General features: G+C 38.0%; 1 protein-coding gene across 2 annotated transcripts in view; it reads right to left on the bottom strand.

Annotated features, from left to right (window-relative positions):
• FASTKD1 (FAST kinase domains 1) overlaps positions 1-21,106 on the bottom strand; it is a 44,199-nt gene that overhangs the window by 1,535 nt on the left and 21,558 nt on the right. Inside the window, exons 8-13 of one of the 2 annotated variants that reach the window (XM_024243097.3) lie at positions 14,971-15,457; positions 13,468-13,582; positions 8,849-8,977; positions 6,802-6,930; positions 6,036-6,149; positions 73-211 (exon numbers count right to left, since the gene is read on the bottom strand). In XM_024243097.3, coding sequence (XP_024098865.1) covers positions 73-211; positions 6,036-6,149; positions 6,802-6,930; positions 8,849-8,977; positions 13,468-13,582; positions 14,971-15,457 — 1,113 coding nt within the window. The remainder of the gene's footprint in view (positions 1-72; positions 212-6,035; positions 6,150-6,801; positions 6,931-8,848; positions 8,978-13,467; positions 13,583-14,970; positions 15,458-21,106) is intronic. The other variant, XM_063712848.1, reaches the window with a different exon arrangement.

Below are 21,106 nucleotides of genomic sequence, written 5' to 3' on the forward strand. Positions count from 1 at the left end.
ATTGACTTCAGTATAGTACACCAAATTTAACATTTAGATATTAATACAATCTAAAACTAAGAAACAAATTACCTTTCAGCCCCTGGTGGCAGCCTTGATCCAACTATTTCGATATTTGATTCCCAGGGCATTTCTGGTAGTTGTCCCAGTGCTATATTATGGCTTCCATATGGAAGAGGTTTTTTTCTTTTATCCAAGATACACTCAAAATCTTAAGGAAGCATAGAAACTGGTAGTATGAATTAGGTAAAGTCTTACAGATAAAAGTTTAAGATATATTTGAAATATATAGGCATATATTTGTACACATACACACTCACAAAAGAATGATGAACCTCTCAAATTATCCAAGTTATTTTTATAAGATCTGGTCCAATGGCACCTCTCTTTGGAAATCAATCAATAATAAATCAACCAGAAGAATTACAAAACAATATTAAGTACTGGGCTACATTTAGCACTGGGCTAGGTCAAATCACATTAAAGAGTTTCGATCTCTTTAAGGCTCTTGATTACATTTGGAGAAAGCTAAACCAACTCATCTGAAAATTAATAAAGAAAAAGATTCAAGCATTTATCCTGTCTTTTCTACATGAATTGTACATAAGAGTAACTAAACAGTTGATATGGGAAAGTCCTTTTTAGACAAATTCCAGCTAATAAATGTAGAAGGCATGATAGATGTAGAATATCGCTACTTTACCACCTCTCTGAATGATGGATTTAGGCAATGAGTGATCATTAATAACTGCTAAAATCAGCAGGTGAAAAGCTGACAGGGGAACTTTCTGTTGAATGAATCAGCTGACAACATACGAACCCACTGATGAGTCTTAATATATAAAAGACAACCAGGCCAGGCACAGTGGCTCACACCTGTAATCCCAGCATTTTGGGAGGCCGAGGCAGGAAGATTGCTTGAGCTCAGGAGTTCCAGACCAGCCTGGGCAACATGGCAAAACACAATCTCTACAAAAAATTTAAAAAATAAGCCAGGTGTAGTGGTAGCTACTCAGGCTGAGGAGGCTGAGGTGGGCAGATCCCTTGAACCTAGGAGGTCAAGGCTGCAGTAAGCCATGCTGGTGCCACTGCACCTCAGCCTGGGCAACAGAGCCAGACAAAAAAAAAAAAAAGAAAGAAAAAGAAAAAGACAACCAGCCTTGTGTGCCTCCTGAGAGGATGCAAAAAGAAGTACAAGCCACTTATGAAGTTTTTAGCCAAAAAGAAAAACCTAAAAAAAAAACCTAAAATCTAATCAAATCTCTAGATATCACTAATGGTTTACAGCAAACCCAGGTTTACAGTAAAAACATTAAAAACTATCAGATGACATATTAAATGTTACCACAGGGCTGCAATTAGAAAAGTTCAAAATGTGGGAAAAAAAACTTATTCTCAAATTTTAAGTTAAAAAAAGGAGAAGTACGAAAGAAAAAGTTGAACCAAAAACTGCCAACCAACCAAGTGGAATGTTAAGATCCCAATTTGGACAAACAAACTATAAAATAAACATAAAAGACACTTAAAACAGGAAAAGCAAAGGTATAGGGGTGCAGTGCATGAGACGTATGAGGAATAGGTTCCACTGCCTTCAATCCGTCACCATTGAGTTCATTATAGTAGGCCAAATCTAACATTTCGATAAAATGTTAAATTTTATCTAAAATTTCGCATATCTCCCTACTTATGTTACATTTCCCATAATTCCCATAAATGTTAAATTTTATCTAAAATTTCCCATATCTCCCTACTTATGTTACATTTCCCATAATTCCCATGAATGTTAAATTTTATCTAAAATTTCCCATATCTCTCTACTTGTTATATTTCTCATAATTCTACTACCTTCAATCCTTGATAATTGAGTTCATTATAGTATGCCAAATCTAACATTTCGATAAAATGTTAAATTTTATCTAAAATTTCCCCTATCTCTCTACTTATGTTAAATTTCCCATACTGCTGAACATTTCTTAAAAGATATTAAGAAATTATTATTAATGGTTATAGGATGATAAAGATGATATTGTTGTTATGTTTTTAAAGTCATTCTTATCTTTTAAATATACTTCCTGAAATGATGTCTGTGACTTGAAAAGAATCAGATGGAACTCTGGTGAAAAACTAAGGCACTGAACCATCTTTAAGTTAATTATGAAAGATGAAATATATAGAATTCATTAAGAGAATGAATTCTAGAGCCAGAATGCCAAGCTCAAATCCTGGCTCTGTCATTTGCCAGGTATATAACCTTGGGCAATCAATAATGTTTGTGGGCTTTAGTCTCCTCATCTGCAAATAATTTACATACTTCATAGGGATATAAGTTTACTATACGCATACACACACACAAGTACTTATGAAGTACTTAAAATGGTGTCTAACACATAATAAGCAATATATAAAGATAAATCTATTATTGTTGTTATATGAAATTGCAGCATTGTTTGACAGATGGACATACCAGCAAAAAAATCTTACAGATTGATTAAATCATAGCATACTCAATGAAATATGCAGTAACTAAAAAAGATGTTGTATAAGCATATCTGTTGGCATAGAAAAATATTCACAATATATAAAGTTATAAACTGCTATGATCTGAATGTGTCCCCCAAAATTCATCTGTTGAAACATAATCATCAATGTGTTAATAATAATAGTGGGACCTTAGGCCAGTCGTGGTAGCTCACACCTGTTATCCTAGCACTTTAGGAGGCAGAGGCAGGAGGATTGCTCGAGCTCAGTAGTTTAAGACCAGCCTGTGCAACATGGTGAAACCCCATCTCTACAAAAAATACAAAAATTAGCCTGGTGTGGTGGTGTGTGCCTGTAGCCCCAGATGCCCAGGAGGCTGGGGTGAGAGAATCACTTGAGCTCTGGAGGCAGAGGTTGCAATGAACTGTGATCATGCCACTGCACTCCTGCACTGCACTCCAACCTGGGTGACAGAACAAGACCCTTTCTCAAAAAAAAAAAAAAAAAAAAGAGGCAGAACTTTAGGAGATGATTAAGTCATGAGGGCAGAGCCCTCATTAATAAGATTACTGACCCTATAAAAGAGCATCCTCTATTGCCTTCCTGTCCCTTCTGCCATGGGAGGACACAGCATTCAAAGTACCATCTTGGAAGCAGAGGCCAGGTCCTTACTAAATACCAAACCTGTTGGTACCTCGAGCTTGGACTTCCTAGCCTCCAGAACTGTGAAAAATAAATTTCTGTTGTTTTTCTTTTTTCTTTTTTTTTTGATACAGAGTCTCACTGTCGCTCAGGTTGGAGTGCAGTGGCACACTCCTGGCTCAATGCAACCTCCATCTCCCGGGTTCAAGCGATTCTCCTGCCTCAGCCTCCGGAGTAGCTGGGATTACAGGCATGCGCCACCATGCCCAGCTAATTTTGTATATTTAGTAGAGACGGGGTTTCACCGTGTTAGCCAGGCTGATCTTGAACTCTCGACCTCAGGTAATCCGCCCGCCTCCGTCTCCCAAAGTGCTGGGATTACAGGCGTGTGCCACTGCGCCCGGCCAAATTTCTGTTGTTTATAAATTAACCAGTCTCAGGTATTTTGTTGTAGCAGCAGAAAAGGACTAAAACACAAACACTACAGAAGAAAACCATTTTTGTCTTTTTTTTTTTAAGTTAGGAAAACAGACACCAAAAGCAAACAGTGGCTATATCATGGGTAATTTTTCTTTTTTGTTATCTTCCTTTTCTAGTTTTTCTATGTTAAGCATGTCTCATGTAATTTTTTTTTAAGAGATGGGGTTATATTCATATTGTTCTGAAGAAAAAAAGAAAAATATTAAAAAGAGATGGCTTCTCACTATATTGCCCAGGCTGGTATCAAACTTCTGGGCTCAAGTGATCCTCCTACCTCTGTCTCTCAAAGTAGCTAGGATTACAGGCTTGCACTACCATGCCCAGCTTCAATGTTTGTTTTTTGTTTTGTTTTGTTTTTGTTTTAGAGACAAAGTCTTGCTCTGTCACTGAGGCTAGAGTGCAGTAGCGTGACTGTAACTCACTGTAGACTCAACTCCTGGGTTCAAGAGATTCTCCCACCTCAGCCTCCTAATGGGACTACAGGGGCATGCCACCAGGCTGGTCTCAAACTCCTGAGCAATGGGACTAGAGGGGCATACCACCATGCCTGCCATTTATTTATTTATTTATTTATTTAGAGACAGGGTCTCACTATATTGCCCAGGCTGGTCTCAAACTCCTGAGCAATGGGACTAGAGGGGCATACCACCATGCTTGCCATTTATTTATTTATTTATTTATTTATTTAGAGACAGGGTCTCACTATATTGCCCAGGCTGGTCTCAAACTCCTGAGCTCAAGCTATCCTTCCACCTCAGCCTCCCAAAGTGCTGAAACTATGTGTATGAGCATGAGCCACTGTGCCCAGCCAATTTATGGATTTTTGTCACTCATACCCAACTCAATCCTGATTAACACAAAATCAAAGGAAAGTTGTGTTTTGTAGCACAAGATGAGAGCATTAATGATTGTCTAGTTCACCTTCCTGCCCAGTGCAAAAATCACACACATCTATCATCTGAATATTCAGCCTCTGCCTCAACATTACTTCTTCAGAAAGCAGTCAATAATTCTCCTTATACCAAGTTAAAGTCTGCTTCCTTTCATTTTTACCATTTTGTTCATCTTTGAGATAGAGATATCTAGTTCTTCTACTTAACAATCCTTCAAACATTTTAAAACATTATGGTCCCCATAAGACTTCTTTCTATTTTTCAGACTAAACATCCTTTTTTTTTTTTTTTTTTTTCCAAATAAGATTTATTGGGCTGGGCACAGTGGCTCACACCTGTAATCCCAACACTTTGGGAGGCTAAGCTGAGGCAGGAGGATCGCTTGAGCCCAGGAGTTTGAGACGAGCAACATAGTGAGACCCTGTCTCTATAAAAAAATTAAAATAAAAATAAATTTATTGAGCACTTACTATGTTCCAAGGATAGTGTTAAATGCTTTACATGCAATATCTCAGTTAATCCTATCAAGTAGGCATTATTATCCCCATTTCACTGATGAAGAAGTTAACAAGGTTCAGAAGAACTTGCTCAAGGATTGAAATCCATGCAATCCTAGTCCTCTCTAGTTCTGTCTATGACATGATTAGACAAGATCCTTCACTATCTGTCCTCCTTTGTTTCTAGACCCTACTTGTCACTGTCTCTTAAAAAGGACATGCAAAAAAAAAAAAAATACAATATTAAGGTGTCTAAAAAATAGAATACAATGGGATTACCAACTTTTTTGTTATTATTAACAATATAGTTTAAATAGTATTTGATTTTTGGCTACCATTTACACTGTTAGTTTATACCAAGTTGATAATCCTTTTAAATATCCTGTATATGCAGAGGTTTTCTAAACCTAAATTTAGAAAGTTTACGTTAATTATCTTAAAATTTTATCTTTTTCATTTAAGATCACCACTTGAATGTGGCAATATCTTTGAAAATTTTATATTGCCATCAACATAAGCTAGTCCACTAGCTTTATGTGATCCACAATTCAATCAGAATGCATTCTACAACTAGACCAGTTGAGAAACAAGATTAATCAGGTTAGCATCAAGCACCGTATCTTTGGAAATCTTCATCCAGGCTGATAAACCAACTTAGTTTTTCAGATGAACTTAAAACAATGAAATAGAAATTAAAGAGTCATTTCCCTTATTTTCACACACTGAATGGAGAGGACAGAATCTTTTGAAGATCCAGAAATGTTCAGTGAATCTGAATCTGGGTTTTACTTAGAATTGGTGGAGGACTGACCTTAATTTTTTTTTTTTTTTCTAAAGAATAGAAAACGCTCTTGGTTATCAACACTGGGCCACGGGAACTTGAGGATTTATTCTATTGCTCTTTCTACCTCTGTTTGAAAATTTTAATAATAATAACAACTTGAAAAAAATTCAAAAAACTTTAAAAAATTCCAACTGATAAGATGATTCTATTCAAATTAGTTTGATTTTCTGAAAGTAACTAATAACCTACCCAATAACTTACCTACTTTGTAGTAATAAGGCGTAAGAACCGAGGCTTTTACACAATTGATTCCTCCTAGTACCTCTGCTAACATTTTATAAATCTGCTGTTGTGCTCCATCCATGCCACCAATACCTTTATAAAAAAATAAATAATTAGCCTACTTAATTTTTTTTCTTTTTTTTTTCCCTTTGAGACAGAGTTTTCGCTCCTGTTGCCCAGGCTGGAATGCAACGGCCCGATCTTGGCTCACTGCAACCTCCGCCTCCCCAGTTCAAGTGATTCTCCTGCCTCAGCCTCCCAAGTAGCTGGGATTACAGGCATGCACCACCATGCCCAGCGAGTTTTGTATTTTTAGTAGAGATGGGGTTTCTCCATGTTGGTCAGGCTGGTCTCGAACTCCTGACCTGAGGTGATCTGCCCGCCTTTCAGCCTCCCAAAGTGCTGGGATTACAGGTGTGAGCCACCACGCCCGGCCTTAATCAGTTTTTTAATGAAAATCATCCCAATTCTACAAACTGAAAAATAAGGATTAATATTTTCAATAAGAGCTTCAATGTAGTATCTTATATAATGACACTAAATTCAATACAAGTTCTTTGCTCTCAACTAAGAGAGTTATGTCCCAAATATGAAGAAATTCTTATAATGTTTCACCTACAATATCTCATATAAAATATTAAACAGGTCATGGCACTCTTGGGAAGGCTCGTGTCATGTTTAAGTGTAACAAGATTAACAATGTACTACCTAATAATTTACTTTAGAATTAAAAGAAAACTCAAACCTTTATTAAATTGTTGACAGAAGCGGTCATGAAACCATGGAATCTGAAACTCAGGGCATTCCAAGCAGACTGATCTATTTAACTCCATAAGATGAAACTGGACTCTTGCACTTCGAGATGAAGATAAAACTGAAATTAATAAAATACTAATGAATTTTGATAGCTGAGACCTAGAAAAGACAACCCATTTTTTTCACATTCATTTATCCCCACTATTAATAGATGCTTTTATTCTAACAGTATTTAGAACTGTTTACATTTCTAATTTACAAATGTATGCTTTATATTTTTAAATTATTACATTCAGTGACATGATTAGGACCAACTCCTGCACTGTTCTCATTAATCATGAATGTTAAAAGTACATTTAAAAAATACTCCCAGCAGGGCATGGTGGCTCACGCCTGTAATCCCAACACTTTGGGGGGCTGAGGTGGGTGGATCACCTGAGATCGGGAGTTCAAGACCAGCCTGACCAAAATGGACAAACCCCGTCTATACTAAAAGTACAAAATTAGCCAGGCATGGTGGCGCATGCCTGTAATCCCAGCTACTCAGGAGGCCAAGGCAGGAGAATCGCTTGAATCCGGAAGGTGAGGTTTTGGGTAACCAAGATCATGCCGTTGCACTCCAGCCTGGGCAACAAGAGCAAAACTCTGTCTCAAAAAAAAAAAAAATACTCCCAAGAATTTTCATTCACCTAATATTCCACACTTAGGATTTTATCCTAAGGAAACAATGATTCATGTATAACAAATCATTACTTACAATGATGAGGAATTGGAAACAATCTGTGACTAATTTTATTATATCCATGTAATAGGATATTATGTAGCCAATAAAAAAAGACATCAAAAAATATTTAATAACATGGAAAATTGCTCAAAATATAGTTAGATGGAAAAAGGCAGCATACAAAAGTGAATATATAAATAAACCAAATTTTGTTTTAAAATTCATATAGGGGCCAGGCGTGGGGGCTCATGCCTGTAATCCTACCACTTTGCGAGGCCGAGGTGGGCAGATCACTTGAGGTCAGGAGTTCAACACCAACCTGGCCAACATAGTGAAACCTCGTCTCTACTGAAAATAGAAAAATTAGCCGGGCATGGTGGCACATACTTATAATCCCCGCTACTCCAGAGGCTGAAGCAGGAGAATCAATCACTTGAAATGGGAAGGCAGAGGTTGCAGTGAGCTAAGATTGAGCCACTGCACTCCAGCCTGGGAAACAGAGCAAGACTCCATCTCAAAAAAAAAAAAAGAAAAAAAGAAAAAGAAAAAGAAACAAATGTAAAATAAAATAAAATTCATATAGGGACTGGGTACAGTGGCTCATGCCTGTTATCCCAACACTTTGGGAGGCCGAGGCAAGAGGATCGCTTGAGGCCAGGAGTTAGAGACCAGCCTGGGCAACAAAGCAAAACTCTGTCTCAAAATATAAAAATAAAAAATTTAACAAATTAAAATTAAATACAGGCTGAGTGTGGGGGCTCACACCTATAATCTCAGCATCTGGGAGGCCAAGAAGGGAGAATCACTTGAGCTCAAGAGTTTCAGACCAGCCTGGGCTGGTCTTTTTTTAAGATCCCAGCTCTTAAAAAAAAAAAAATTAGCTGGGTATGGTGACACACGCCTGTGGTCCCAGCTACTTGGAAGGCTGAGGTGGGAGGATCACTTGATCCTGGAGTCCAAGGCTTCAGTGAGCTATGACTGCACCACTGCACTCCAGCCTGGGCAACAGAGTGAGACCCTGTCTCAAAACAAAACAAAAAAACACAGATATATAAACATTCACACAGGAGAAGGAGAAAGACAGAAAAGAAATACTCCAAAACATTAAAAGTGGTAGTTTTACTTGTTAGTAAGATGGGTAATTTTTTATTTTCTATTTTATTCCTGTGTTTTCCAAATTTCTACAATAAGCACGAATACTATTCGTAACAGAAAAAAGTTATTAACATTAAAATTCTTCAGTATAGGTAGACCTGAGACTTGAATATAAAGTACAACAGATAATTAAATAAATTAAAAGATAGATACCTACTTTCAAGTTGAGAATCCAATCTAGCTAAGAATTTGATGTTAAAAATTGTCTTTAGCAGATCTTCTGGAAAATATTCAAGTGTGGCCAAAGAGAAACCAAGAAACACTAATATAAAAGGATCCAATATACCTAAAAGAAAATTAAGATTTTTTTAAAGGTATAGCTGCCTCACTTATATATACACTTATAATTTATTCAGGCAAAGCCAGGTTTTAAAAAAAAATGATACACAGCCTTGACAAAACTAATCTACACTGTTACAAGACAGGATAACGGTTAAGTGGTTACCTTTGGGTGGGGGCCAAGTAGGAAAAGGGGACAAGAGGAGAAGGGTACTGTGATAATACTCTGTGTCTTGATCTCAGTATTGATTCCCTAGGTGATTCAATTTGAATAAATTCACAGTATTATACTAAAGTTATACGAACATTTGTTATTACACTTTAGTAAGAAGTTTTAAAAATAGCCTTGGAAAAAGAATCCAAAACAAAAGGACAGTGGTGCATGTAAAAAGAAGTGATTCCAGTGTTGATGATAATAATACAATAGTGTTCAGAATATGTTACATACCATTCTAAACACTTTAGATATATTAACTCACTTATATCTTATATCAGTAGAAACAATTATCTCCACTTTATAAATAAGCATTAGGAAGCAGAGAGGTTAAATGACTTGCCCAAGATCACAGAGTTGGCAGCGGAGAGTAGGGTTTAACCCAGAATGTCCAGCTCTGGAGCCTGGATTATTATACTATGCTGCTCTCTGGGAATCTCAGATCTCCAAGCAGAGTGTACACATGTTTGAGGCTGCGGTCTTGCCTAGCACCTCCTCCTTTACTTGTCACCCAGCAGCATGGCAGATGCCCCACAGTATAAGGCTTCAGCTATTTACCTGATTTGCCTCATCCAAGAGACAGTTCTAATGTGGCGGAAAGGGTCACCTAAAATGCCTGACTGGCATCAGTATTCTTACTAAGGACAGAAGAGACAACATTAAATCTTTCCTTTTCAATTTTTTCTAAGTTTATTTAATAAAGAAAGACCAGGTCATAAATGAAGTTAATAGTGATGATTTCTACCAGCAAAACTAATCTGTCAAAATTTGTCTTTACTCAAAACAATGAAAATTATTACTCCATTAGTTATTTAAAATTTTACTTATAAAGTTCCCTAGGAATTTTTAAAACTTTCTCTGATTAAGTTTTAAAAACTCAAAGATGTATTTCTCAATCTTTCTCTCCTTATACACTTTAGCAACAAAATTTTCTAATTTCTAAGACTCTATTTGGAGAACCTGGGAAGAGATGTACTTTCATTTCTTTCTGGTTGTCAACACATGACTGAACAACCAGGAGAATACACTCTAAGTCTCATCTTTCTACATATAGTTGTGTTACTAAAAAGGGGTATAAATGTGTGCCACACATGCAACACATTCATATACACATATACATATACATATCCCAGCCTCATGTTGTAGGCTGTGACACAGTAGTACCAGACATGGTTAGATGATGTCTGGCCCATAGATCCCACAAAAATGTAGCAAAGTCCATTAGCATGATGCAGACACAATTAATATATTTACACTTGTTTCACACCAGCTTCACCAGAGGTCTAAAGATCTATATAAATCCCTAATGTAGAGCCTAACATGTTATGCTGGATATGGAAGCTCTCAGTATCTGTTGCTTGGTAGATAACTGGGTAATTCTTACTCTCCAGGCAGAGCAAAAAGATCTGAGGAAACCAGTCTCTGGCTGTCTCTCCAACTTTATCTCCTACCAACTCGGTCTCCCTCATCCACTCCTGCCACACTGAATCCACTGTTCCTGGAAAAAACCAAACATGCTCTCACCTGAGGGCCCTTTCCAGTTCCCTTTCTTTCATCCTGGGACTCTCTTCCCTATCTATTGACATGCACCACTCTCTCAATTCATTTAATCCATGGTTAAATGACATCTCCTCAGAGAGGCAGTCCCTGAATCCCTTATCCAAAATAGCACTCCATCTCACACTTACCATGATGCTCCAGCCTACACACTTACCCTGCTCTAATGTTCTTGACGGTACTTATCACCATCTGACCTTAGAGCCTTGTTTATTGTTTATGTCAATCTCCCCCTAACAGAAAGTAAACTTGATGATGGTAGTTTATTTGTTTTTACTCTCTCCTGTATCTCCAGTGCCTAGAAGAATACCTGACAGTAAGTACATGGAAAGTGTTGACTGAAAAGGAACGGTTACTGAGCATTTCTCCTCTAAAGCTTCTATATCATACTGACAAGTACATAGTGTGAGTCTGAGAAGAAAAGTCTCATAAAGCTCTAATCCTTCAAGGTCAAACTGTTCCAAACACAACTCAGGACCCAAAATAAAAATGAAAAGGAAAAAGAAAAAGTAATTTCCTGTCTCTGCTGTCCTCACATATTGCTTCTGCTAAGGCTAACAGCAGGAAGGACTATTTCTATTCTACTTTTTTCTAGTACTGAAATATTACCAAAAGACTTTTCTGGCCAGGTGTGGTGGCACATGCCTGTAATTCCAGCACTTGGGAGGCCAAGGTGGGAGGACCGCTTGAGCCCAGGAGTTTGATATCAGCCTGGGCAACGTAGCAAGACCCCATCTCTAAATTTAAAAGATAATTTTTTTAAAGACCTTTTTAAGAGATGCAAAATAATCAGCATAAGAGCAGCAACCCTTCAAACAATTCACAAACATCTATTAAGGTTCTTAAGAAACATTTTTTTACTTTTAAAAAACAATCTGGCAAGACTCCGTCTCAAAAAAAACCAAAAATCTAAATAGACACAAACAATCAGACATTATGTGCCTCCAGATGTGATCTAAATATAAGGTACACAGCACTACATACAAGTTATTTTTGCTGCAAATGTTTAATCTGAACCTAACCAAGCATCTATACCTAATTTCTAGTTTACTACAAATGCAGGAGATGGAGAAGCAAGTTAAACAATCAGACAAATCCAGAATGTGGCACAATTTATAATAAATGGCCAATCATTTTATAAAAATAAATATCAAGCAAAAAGGATGGAGGAAAAGATATAACTACTCAATGTTGATTGTTTTAAAAAAAAGTTATAGCCAGGCAAGGTGGCTCACGTCTGTAATCCCAGCACTTTGGGAGGCTGAGGTCGGTGGATCATCTAAAGTCGGGAGTTCAAGACCAGCCCGACCAACATGGAGAAACCCCGTCTCTACTAAAAATACAAAATTAGCCGGGCGTGCTGGCGCATGCCTGTAATCCCAGCTACTCGGGAGACTGAGGCAGGAGAATCGCTTGAACCTGGGAGGTGGAGGTTGCAGTGAGCTGAGATTGCACCATTACACTCCAGCAAGAGCAAAACTCTGTCTCAATTAAAAAAAGTTATAAAAGATAATTTGGTGACTCGGGAAAATTTGATTACAGACTAGGTAGCAGATGGTACTTGTTCATTTTCTTTGGTAATGGTAATGATACCAGTATTGTAGTTACATAGGAGAATGTCCTTATAACCTGAAGTACATAGAGCTGACAACTGGAAGGTTCATCGTACACATACGCGCTTGTGCACATACACAGAGCAAATGTGGCAAATATTAATCAATACTCAATCACGACTGTGGGTCTACAGTTTATTATACAGATGTTTGTTATATTGTTCAGTTTTTCTGTATATTTGAAAACCTGGATAACGAAAAGTTAAGAAAAAAAAAACAAGTCAATGCCAAGAAAAGAAAAAAGGGAAACAAAATTCTAAACTATAAGAGACTGAAGAGATAACAACCAAACACAATGAGTGAATACTGGGTGCAAAACAACTACTCTAAAATGTATTTTGGTAACACTTAGGGAGACTGAAACATGAACTGTGTATTAGATATTAGGGGACTATGATTAAGTTTCTTAGGTGTGGCAACAGTATTGTGGTGGTATAGAAGAATGTCATTATTCTTAGGAGATGTATGCTAAAGTAATTAGGGATGGAGAGTCACAATGCCTACAACTTCGAAATGGCTCAGAAAAAAATAAGAGAGTCAGAGAAACAAACGGATAAGGCAAATACTGTAAAATGTTAATATTATTGAATCTACACAGTGAGTATATATGTGTTCTTTGTTTAATTCTTTATACAAGTTTGACATTTTTCATAATTAAAATGGATACAAAGTTTTTTTAGGGCCGGGCGCAGTGGCTCACACCTGTAATCCCAACACTTTGGGAGGCCTTGGCGGGTAGATCACCTGAGGTCAGGAGTTCCAGACCACCCTGGTCAACATGGTGAAACCCTGTCTGTACTAAAAATGCAAAAAATTAGCCGGGTGTGGTGGCGCATGCTTATAGTCCAAGCTACTGGGGTGACTGAGGCAGGAGAATCACTTGAACCCAGGAAACAGAGGTTGCAATGAGCCAAGATCACGCCACTACACTCCAGCCTGGGCGACAGAGCAAGACTCTGTCTCAAAAACAAACAAACAAACAAAAAAACTTTTTTTAGGTAGATAATTCATGCTTATTATGGTTACCCTTTAAATGAGGGACATCTCCTAGCTCAGCAGCAACAAGTATCCTCTGACTTATTCACTCAATGTATTACCAAACAATATACCTACCTAAGTAAGAATTAAGACGTTGCACGCAAGTTCCCAAAAATTCATCCCTTTGAGGTGGATCATAGTTCAACACGCTGAATGGACGAATAATAGCAGGGATTGTAAAAGGATGGATCTGTATAAAAAGAACAAAAAATTTATAGTTTAAACTTTAGGAAAATAAGACAAAATTTTAACCTAATTATTTTTTAGGAGAAATCTTTTCCTATCATCGCTACAGTTAAATAATAAATGTATCACTCTGCTTATTAATTTTTCCATCCTGCTATAATTTATTTAACCCCACCAACAATTATTAATAACCCCAAAAGTGTTAATGTAACAAAAAAGAAGTAAATCAGACAATTTACCAATTTCTTTTGTTAGGTGTAAAATTCTGTTCTGGCTGGGAGTGGTGGCTCATGCCTGTCATCCCAACACTTTGGATGGCTGAGGTGGGAGGATTGCTTGAGGCCAGGAGTTCGAGATTAGTCAGGGCAACATAGTGACACCCTGTCTTTATTTAAATTTAAAATAAGTAAATAAATTCTGTTTCAGAATTCATTAGTCACTAAATCAAATAGGAAACAGTATCAGCAATTTCCATGATAATCAGTACATTTTATAGAATAATCATAATGTAATTAAAGAAGTTTCTTAAATTATAATCACTAGCATTTATTTTTCTTTCATTTGCTTTTTTATTTCATTTTTCACTCATTCATCCAATACTTAATGACTTCCAGGCACTATACTAAGCAAGTTAAGACAAACTTTTTATTTTCATTTGTGAGAAACACTGTCTTTTAAATAAAGGCTTTGCCCTGATAGATTTATGATAGGGATTTTGTAAGTGAGCTGCTTCTCACATAATCCATAAAGGGGCATTTTACAAGTAAGTCCTAGAAATAAATCTGCAAGAAGATGCAATGACAATTTAAGAATACAGTTGCCAATGGATACCTTATAATTTTCTCAGTTTTCAAGCTTATCTCACACTTTTGAATATAATTGCTTTTAAATGGCAAAATACCACACGATTATAGAAATAAGAAAAAGTAAAACCAAAAATCATTCATCCTCCACTGTCCTAATACGAGTATCCTCAAAGAATTGATTACTAATCTTAATACTGTAATGAACCAAAGAATGATTGCTGATCTTTCCAAATCTACAATGCTGGAATAAGAAAGTGACTTTAAGGAGAGGAACAACAAATCGCTGAAACAGAAACCAGAGTTTTCTTTGTTTTTCTTAAGAGACAGGGTCTCACTCTGTCACCCAGGCTGGAGTGCAGTGATGCAATCATAGCTCACTGAGCCTTAATTCCTGGGCTCAACCGATCCTCCCACCTCAGCCTCCCAACCACTGGAATTACAGGATTGAGCTACCACATCTGACCCAGAATTTATTTAATTTTTAAACCTCAAATTCCAATCCAAGTTCTCAAAGTGCCTATGATAAAAATTATGCTTGCAGAAGTTGACAACTCTATAAAATTAATGGCTAACATTTAAATTTCACCTTTTCAATCTGCTGAACAGCCACTGAGGCTATCCTATCAAGTAGCAAAGTACTGAGGTAATCAGTACTAGAAATAAAAGATGCAATCTCCCCAACATTTATGTAATTAATATCATCCATGAAATGCTGTAAAGTAGCAATCATTTCTTCAAGAAGTGACTCAGGAAACGTGTTTCCTTTGAGAGATTTAAGTTCCTTCCATAACAGATCCAAACTGTTGCCGTGTTGTAGTCTCTGACGACCATAGTGATCTAATTTTTGAAGTAGTTTCAGTTGTTTCACAGTAATATTATCCAAATACATGTCATCATGCCAAATCCATTTTAAAACAGATGTGGCAAAACTACTCAGGTTATTTAGGTCACACTGTGGTAAAACGGCTTCAATTCGGGATATCCCGACTTCGTCCAAGTGAGGAGAAGGGAGCAGGGAAATAGCACGGACCAGAACAGACACCTCAGTTGGTATGAAACTATTTTTCAAATAACTGCAAAATGAAAAACAAAAAGAATAAAATACATCAGCAACAAACCCAAAATATATATGTATTAAAATATGAACACATATAATGAGTACTACAATTAATAGGTAAGATGATGATTCAAAAAAACGTCTTTCAAACTGTGTTTCTCCTCTAATCTCAAACCACAACAATCATCAACCACAGAAGACTTCTGTGACCAAATGTGTGGGAGTTCTTCCAAGCAGCGGACACCAGCTGGGTGTCCAATTCAGTTCTGACGCAATCTACCTGGAGATAGTGTCAGATCCCACAGGTTGGGAACTTGGTCTCTAAGACTAACCTCTCCCACAAAAACCCCAGACTCCAGTTGCAAAAGCAGGCCTCCAGAACTTCTGAGCAACTGCCTTCAAGTTGGGGTTCCCACGACCTCCTCTTTGGGTTTGATTAATTTGCTGGAGTGGTTCACAGAACTCAGGGAAATAGTTGTTTATGTTTACAGGTTTATTATAAATGATATTATAAAGAATGCAGATGAAGGGACAGTAGGGTGAGGTATGTGGGAAGGGGTGCAGAGCTTCCATGCCCTCCCTGACCATGCCACCCTCCAGGAACCTCCACGTGTTCAGCTATCTGGAAGCAGTCCGAACCCAGTCTTCTTGGGTTTTTATGAGCTTCATGACATCAGCATTTCTTCACACAGGGTGTAGGGTGGGATCTCTCAGGGGAGCGTCTTAAGACCCACGATCAGAAAGGTGGAGGGAGATTAGAGACCTGCTTTGGGGCAGGAGAGAGATTCTGTTTCCAGAGGCCTAACATACCCAACATTGTAACAAAAGGCTATAGCAAGAGCTATAGAAGTTATGAACTAGTAACTAGGACAAAAGCCAATATATGTAACATCACAGGTGGGCATAATACAAGTTAATTTAAGAAGAGTTAGATAGGCCAGGCACGGTGGCTCACATCTGTAATCCCAGCACTTTGGGAGGCCGAGGACAGGGGTTCGAGACCAGTCTGGCCAACATGGTGAAATGCTGTCTCTACTAAAAACACAAAAAAATTAGCTTAGCCAGGCATGGTGACGTGCGCCTGTAATCCCAGCTACTCAGGAGGTTGAGGCAGGGGAATCTCTTGAACCAGGGAGGTGGAGGTTGCAGTGAGCCAAGATCATGCCACTGCACTCCAGCCTGGGCGACAGAGGAAGACTCCATCTCAAAAAAAAAAAAAAAAAAAGATAAATTCAAAGATGACAGGTCCATAAAGGATTATTCAGGAAAGCCTAAGACTTCCTGATGCCCTCCGTCTCAAAAAAAAAAAAAAAAAAGAAAAAAAGAAAAAAAATCTTTAAGTATAGAAATAGTGGAAGGAATAAAGGAATAAAACAGGAAGACCTGTTCTGAAGCACAGACCAAAATTTTTTATTCAAAAATAAAACCACAGTCCCAGGGAAACAAAAGGTCCATGTCAGAACAATGTTTCCAGTGCTGTCACTGAAGAAAGAACTTGGGTTCAATTTCTGATACGACCTGTCAGGCCCTGGCATACAGTGATCACGTAATAAAATTGGTTCCTTTTTTGTCTCCGATACACAGTCCAACATTTAAAACAAACGAATAAACAACAACAAAAGAAACAGGACATAGTTGACCCCATTCTCTACTTCATTCCCAAATGCCCATGGCAAAAGTCTCACCACCAGGACAATAATTGTTAAAAAAAAAAAAAAAAAAATTAAAAAACTGGGGCCAGGCATGGTGGCTCACACCTTTAATTCTAGCATTTTGAGAGGCCAAGGCAGGGGATAGCTTGAGCTCAGAAGTTCAAGACCAGCCTGGCCAACAATAATGAAACCCCATCTCTACTGAAAATAGAAAAAATTAGCCGGGCGTGGTGGCACATGCCTGTAATCCTAGCTACTGGGGAGGCTAAGGCATGAGAATCGCTTGAACCCGGGAGGCGGAGGTTGCAGTGAGCCGAGATCACGCCACTGCACTCCAGCCTGGGTGACAGCGCAAGACTCCGCCTCAAAAAAAAAAAAAAACTTTAGGTATAGAAGTAGTGGAAGGAATAATACAATCTAAATTAAAACAAATTGAGTCCGGGCGCGGTAGCTCACGCCTGTAATCCCAGCACTTTGGGAGGCCAAGGCGGGCAGATCACGAGATTAGGAGATCGAGACCATCCCGGCTAAACTAACATGGTGAAACACCATCTCTACTAAAAATACAAAAAAAAATTAGCCGGGCGTGGTGGCGGGCGCCTGTAGTCCCAGCTACTCAGGAGGCTGAGACAGGAGAATGGCGTGAACCCAGGAGGCGGAGCTTGCAGTGAGCCGAGATTGCGCCACTGCACTCCAGCCTGGCCGACAGAGCGAGACTCCATCTCAAAAAATTAAATAAATAGCTAGGCGTGGTGGCTCACGCCTGTAATCCCAGCCCTTTGGGAGGCCGAGGTGGGCGGATTACCTGAGGTCGGGAGTTCAACACCAACCTAACCAACATGGAGAAACCCCGTCTCTACTAAGAATACAAAAAAGTTAGCCGGGTGGGGTCGCGCATGTAATGCGCTGTAATCCCAGCTACTTGGGCGGCTGAGGCAGGAAAATCGCTTGAACCTGGGAGGTGGAGGCTGCGGTGAGCCGAGATTGTGCCACTGCACTCCAGCCTGGGCAACAAGAGCGAAACTCCATCTCAAAAAAAAATAAAAAATAAAAATAAATAAATAAATACATTGAGTTACTTTTAAAATATTTTTTTAATTAATTTTTTTCTGGAGACAGGGTCTCACTCTATTGCCCAGGCTAGAGGGCAGTGGCGCAATATAGCTCATTGCAGCCTTGACCTCCTAGGCTCAAGTACTCCTCCTACCTCAGCCTCCCTACACACTGGGGATATAGGTACATGCTACCACACCCAGCTAATTTTTTGTTTTTTGTTGTTGAGACAGGGTCTTGCTTTATTGCCCAGGCTGGTCTTGAACTCCTGGGCTCAAACAATCCTCCCAGCTCAGTCTCCCAAAGTCCTGGGATTACAAGCATGAGCCACTATGCCCAGCCATTTAAAATATTTAAATTAGCATACTAAAATAATCGTAATATTAATACTCAGTGTTAGCAAGGGTGTACTGATACAGGCATTCTCATTCACCATTAGTAAACTTAAAAAGTTGGTGTAACTTCCTGGAAAGTAATTTAGCAGTATGGCTTTGAAAACTTTAAAAGTATTTTATCATTTGACATGGTCAATCCCTGTCTGGGAAACTAACCTAATAAACTAATATAAAATCCAGGTAAAAGATGTGTGTTGTTATTCATCTTTTTTTTCTTTTAAGAGGGAGACTTACGATGTTTCCCAGGCTGATCTCCAACTCCTAGGCTCAAGTGATCCTCCTGCCTTGGCTTCCCAAACATAGCTGGGCCTACACCTGGGATACAGGTGCACACCACCATGCCTTATCATATTTTTTACATGGCTAAAATGTGAAACAATCTAAATAATGAGGGGGAATAGTAATAAGTGAATTATGGTACAGTCATATGATGGGTATTAACCAGCCATTATAAAAGATTTACAAAAAGTTCTTAATGATGTAGATGCTTACAAGGTAAAATGGGCAAAAACAAACGAAATTGTATGGTCAACTAGGAAAAAAAATACATATATGTAGTATACAACAAGGAAATAAACTATATTGTTGACAGTGGATGAATGAGTTTATGAATAATTTTCATTTTCTTCTTTATATTTTTTTTTCTTTTCTTTTCTTTTTTAGAGACAGGATCTCACTCTATAGCCCGGGCTGGAGTGCTGTGGCATGGTCATAGTTCACTGTAAGCTTGAGGTCCTGGGCTCAAGTGATCCTCCCGCCTCAGCCTCCTGAGTAGCTAGGACTACAGGCATTAACTACTACACCCTGCTAATTCTTTAGTTTTTTGTAGAGATGGGGGCTTGCTATGTTGAACACACTGGTCTTGAATTCCTGGCCTCAAATGATCCTCCTGCCTCAGCCTCTCAAATATACTTTTTTCCGTTTTCCAAAATTTTCAAAATGATTTTTATATATTTGGCCCAGTGCCTGACACAAGCAGGCACTTCGTACTGCATATTTTATTCTTATAACCACAAAAAATTAATACACTATTTTATATTAAGAAATGAAAACCTTCAAAAAGCTGCATCATTGTGGAGCTACCAATGTTGAGATACTTTTCTACAATTAAACCCCCAACAGATACAATTTCTCCAACCTCCACTTGGTGTTTTTCCTTGTGATACCTCCTCAATTGTCAAAGCTTAGATATTTGTGTATGTTTATTTATAATACTACAACATACCCACCACAACAGCTCAAATTAAAAAGCATGAGCACTGTCCTGGGTTATAGGGGAAAAAAAGTAAAAAAAAATCAAGTGTTGGCAAGGATATGGAACAATAGTAATGTGTACATTCTGTTAGTGGGAGTAGGGACTGGTATAACCACTTTAGAAAATGTTCAGCAGCATCTACTGAAGATGAGGACATGCATACCCTCGCTGGCACACAGAAATGAATATGTATGTTCACTAAAAAATATACATGAATTTGTTCATAAACAGTACTGCTGATAATAACCAAAAACTGGAAATAAATCAAATATCCATCAACAATAGAATAAATAAATAAATTTTGTTATATTCTTACAAGAGAATACTATACGACAAAAGCATAAACAAATCTCATAAACTTAGTATTGAGCAAAAGAAGCCTGACACAAAAGAAATCACACTGACCAGGCGCAGTGGCTCATGCCTGTAACCCCAGCACTTCGGGAGGCCAAGGCAGGCAGATTACTTGAGCACAGGAGTTTGGGACCAGCCTGGGCAACATGGCAAAACCCCATCTCTACTAAAAATACAAAAAGTAGCTGGGTGTGGTAGCACGTGCCTGTAGTCCCAGCTACTCAGGAGGCTGAGGCAGGAGGGTCACTTGAGGTTGCAGTGAACCAAGATCACACCACTGTACTCCAGCCTGGGAAAACGAATGAGACCCTGTCTCAAAAAATAAAGGAAATCATACTAATGATTCCATTTATGTAAAGTATAAAGGCAAAACCAGTCCATGCAGTTACAAATAGAGACAGTTAATCTTGGAGGTGAGGACAGGGTAATGAGGAAGGCATATGTATATTTTATGTAGATTATATTTCAATAAGTTAAAAAACAACAACAGACATTATTCCAGTACATGAAAACTCTGGGTTCTTTGAGCTGTTTCAGGACCTATTTACATAAGAATTTATGTAAATTATTAGTTCAAATAGACTACATTCCTTCTAATATCTACTTGAGATTATCTGCACTGAAGTGGAAGAAGGTAATTCTGAAATATTAAGTACCTATGATTTTTATATAACAACACCAAACTTTCAAATGTTAGTAACTCAAACACTTTTGATATAATTTTAAACTAAAGAGATACATAAAGGCTCTCCTTACTCAGAACTTAATAAGCTTTAACATTATCGTATGTGCTTCAAGTCTTTTCATAAAAGCAACAAAACATTACAGGAAAATGAAATCTTCTTTGATGCTCCCACTCCTGCTCTTATTTTTCTGTTAACATACCGAGAAGTATTCATCAGTACTGAATAATTTAATTTTTTTAAAAAACACTGTGCAATGTATGTTTACAGCAG

Source organism: Pongo abelii, chromosome 11, assembly GCF_028885655.2.
Source record: "Pongo abelii isolate AG06213 chromosome 11, NHGRI_mPonAbe1-v2.0_pri, whole genome shotgun sequence".
Taxonomy (NCBI): Eukaryota; Metazoa; Chordata; class Mammalia; order Primates; family Hominidae; genus Pongo; species Pongo abelii.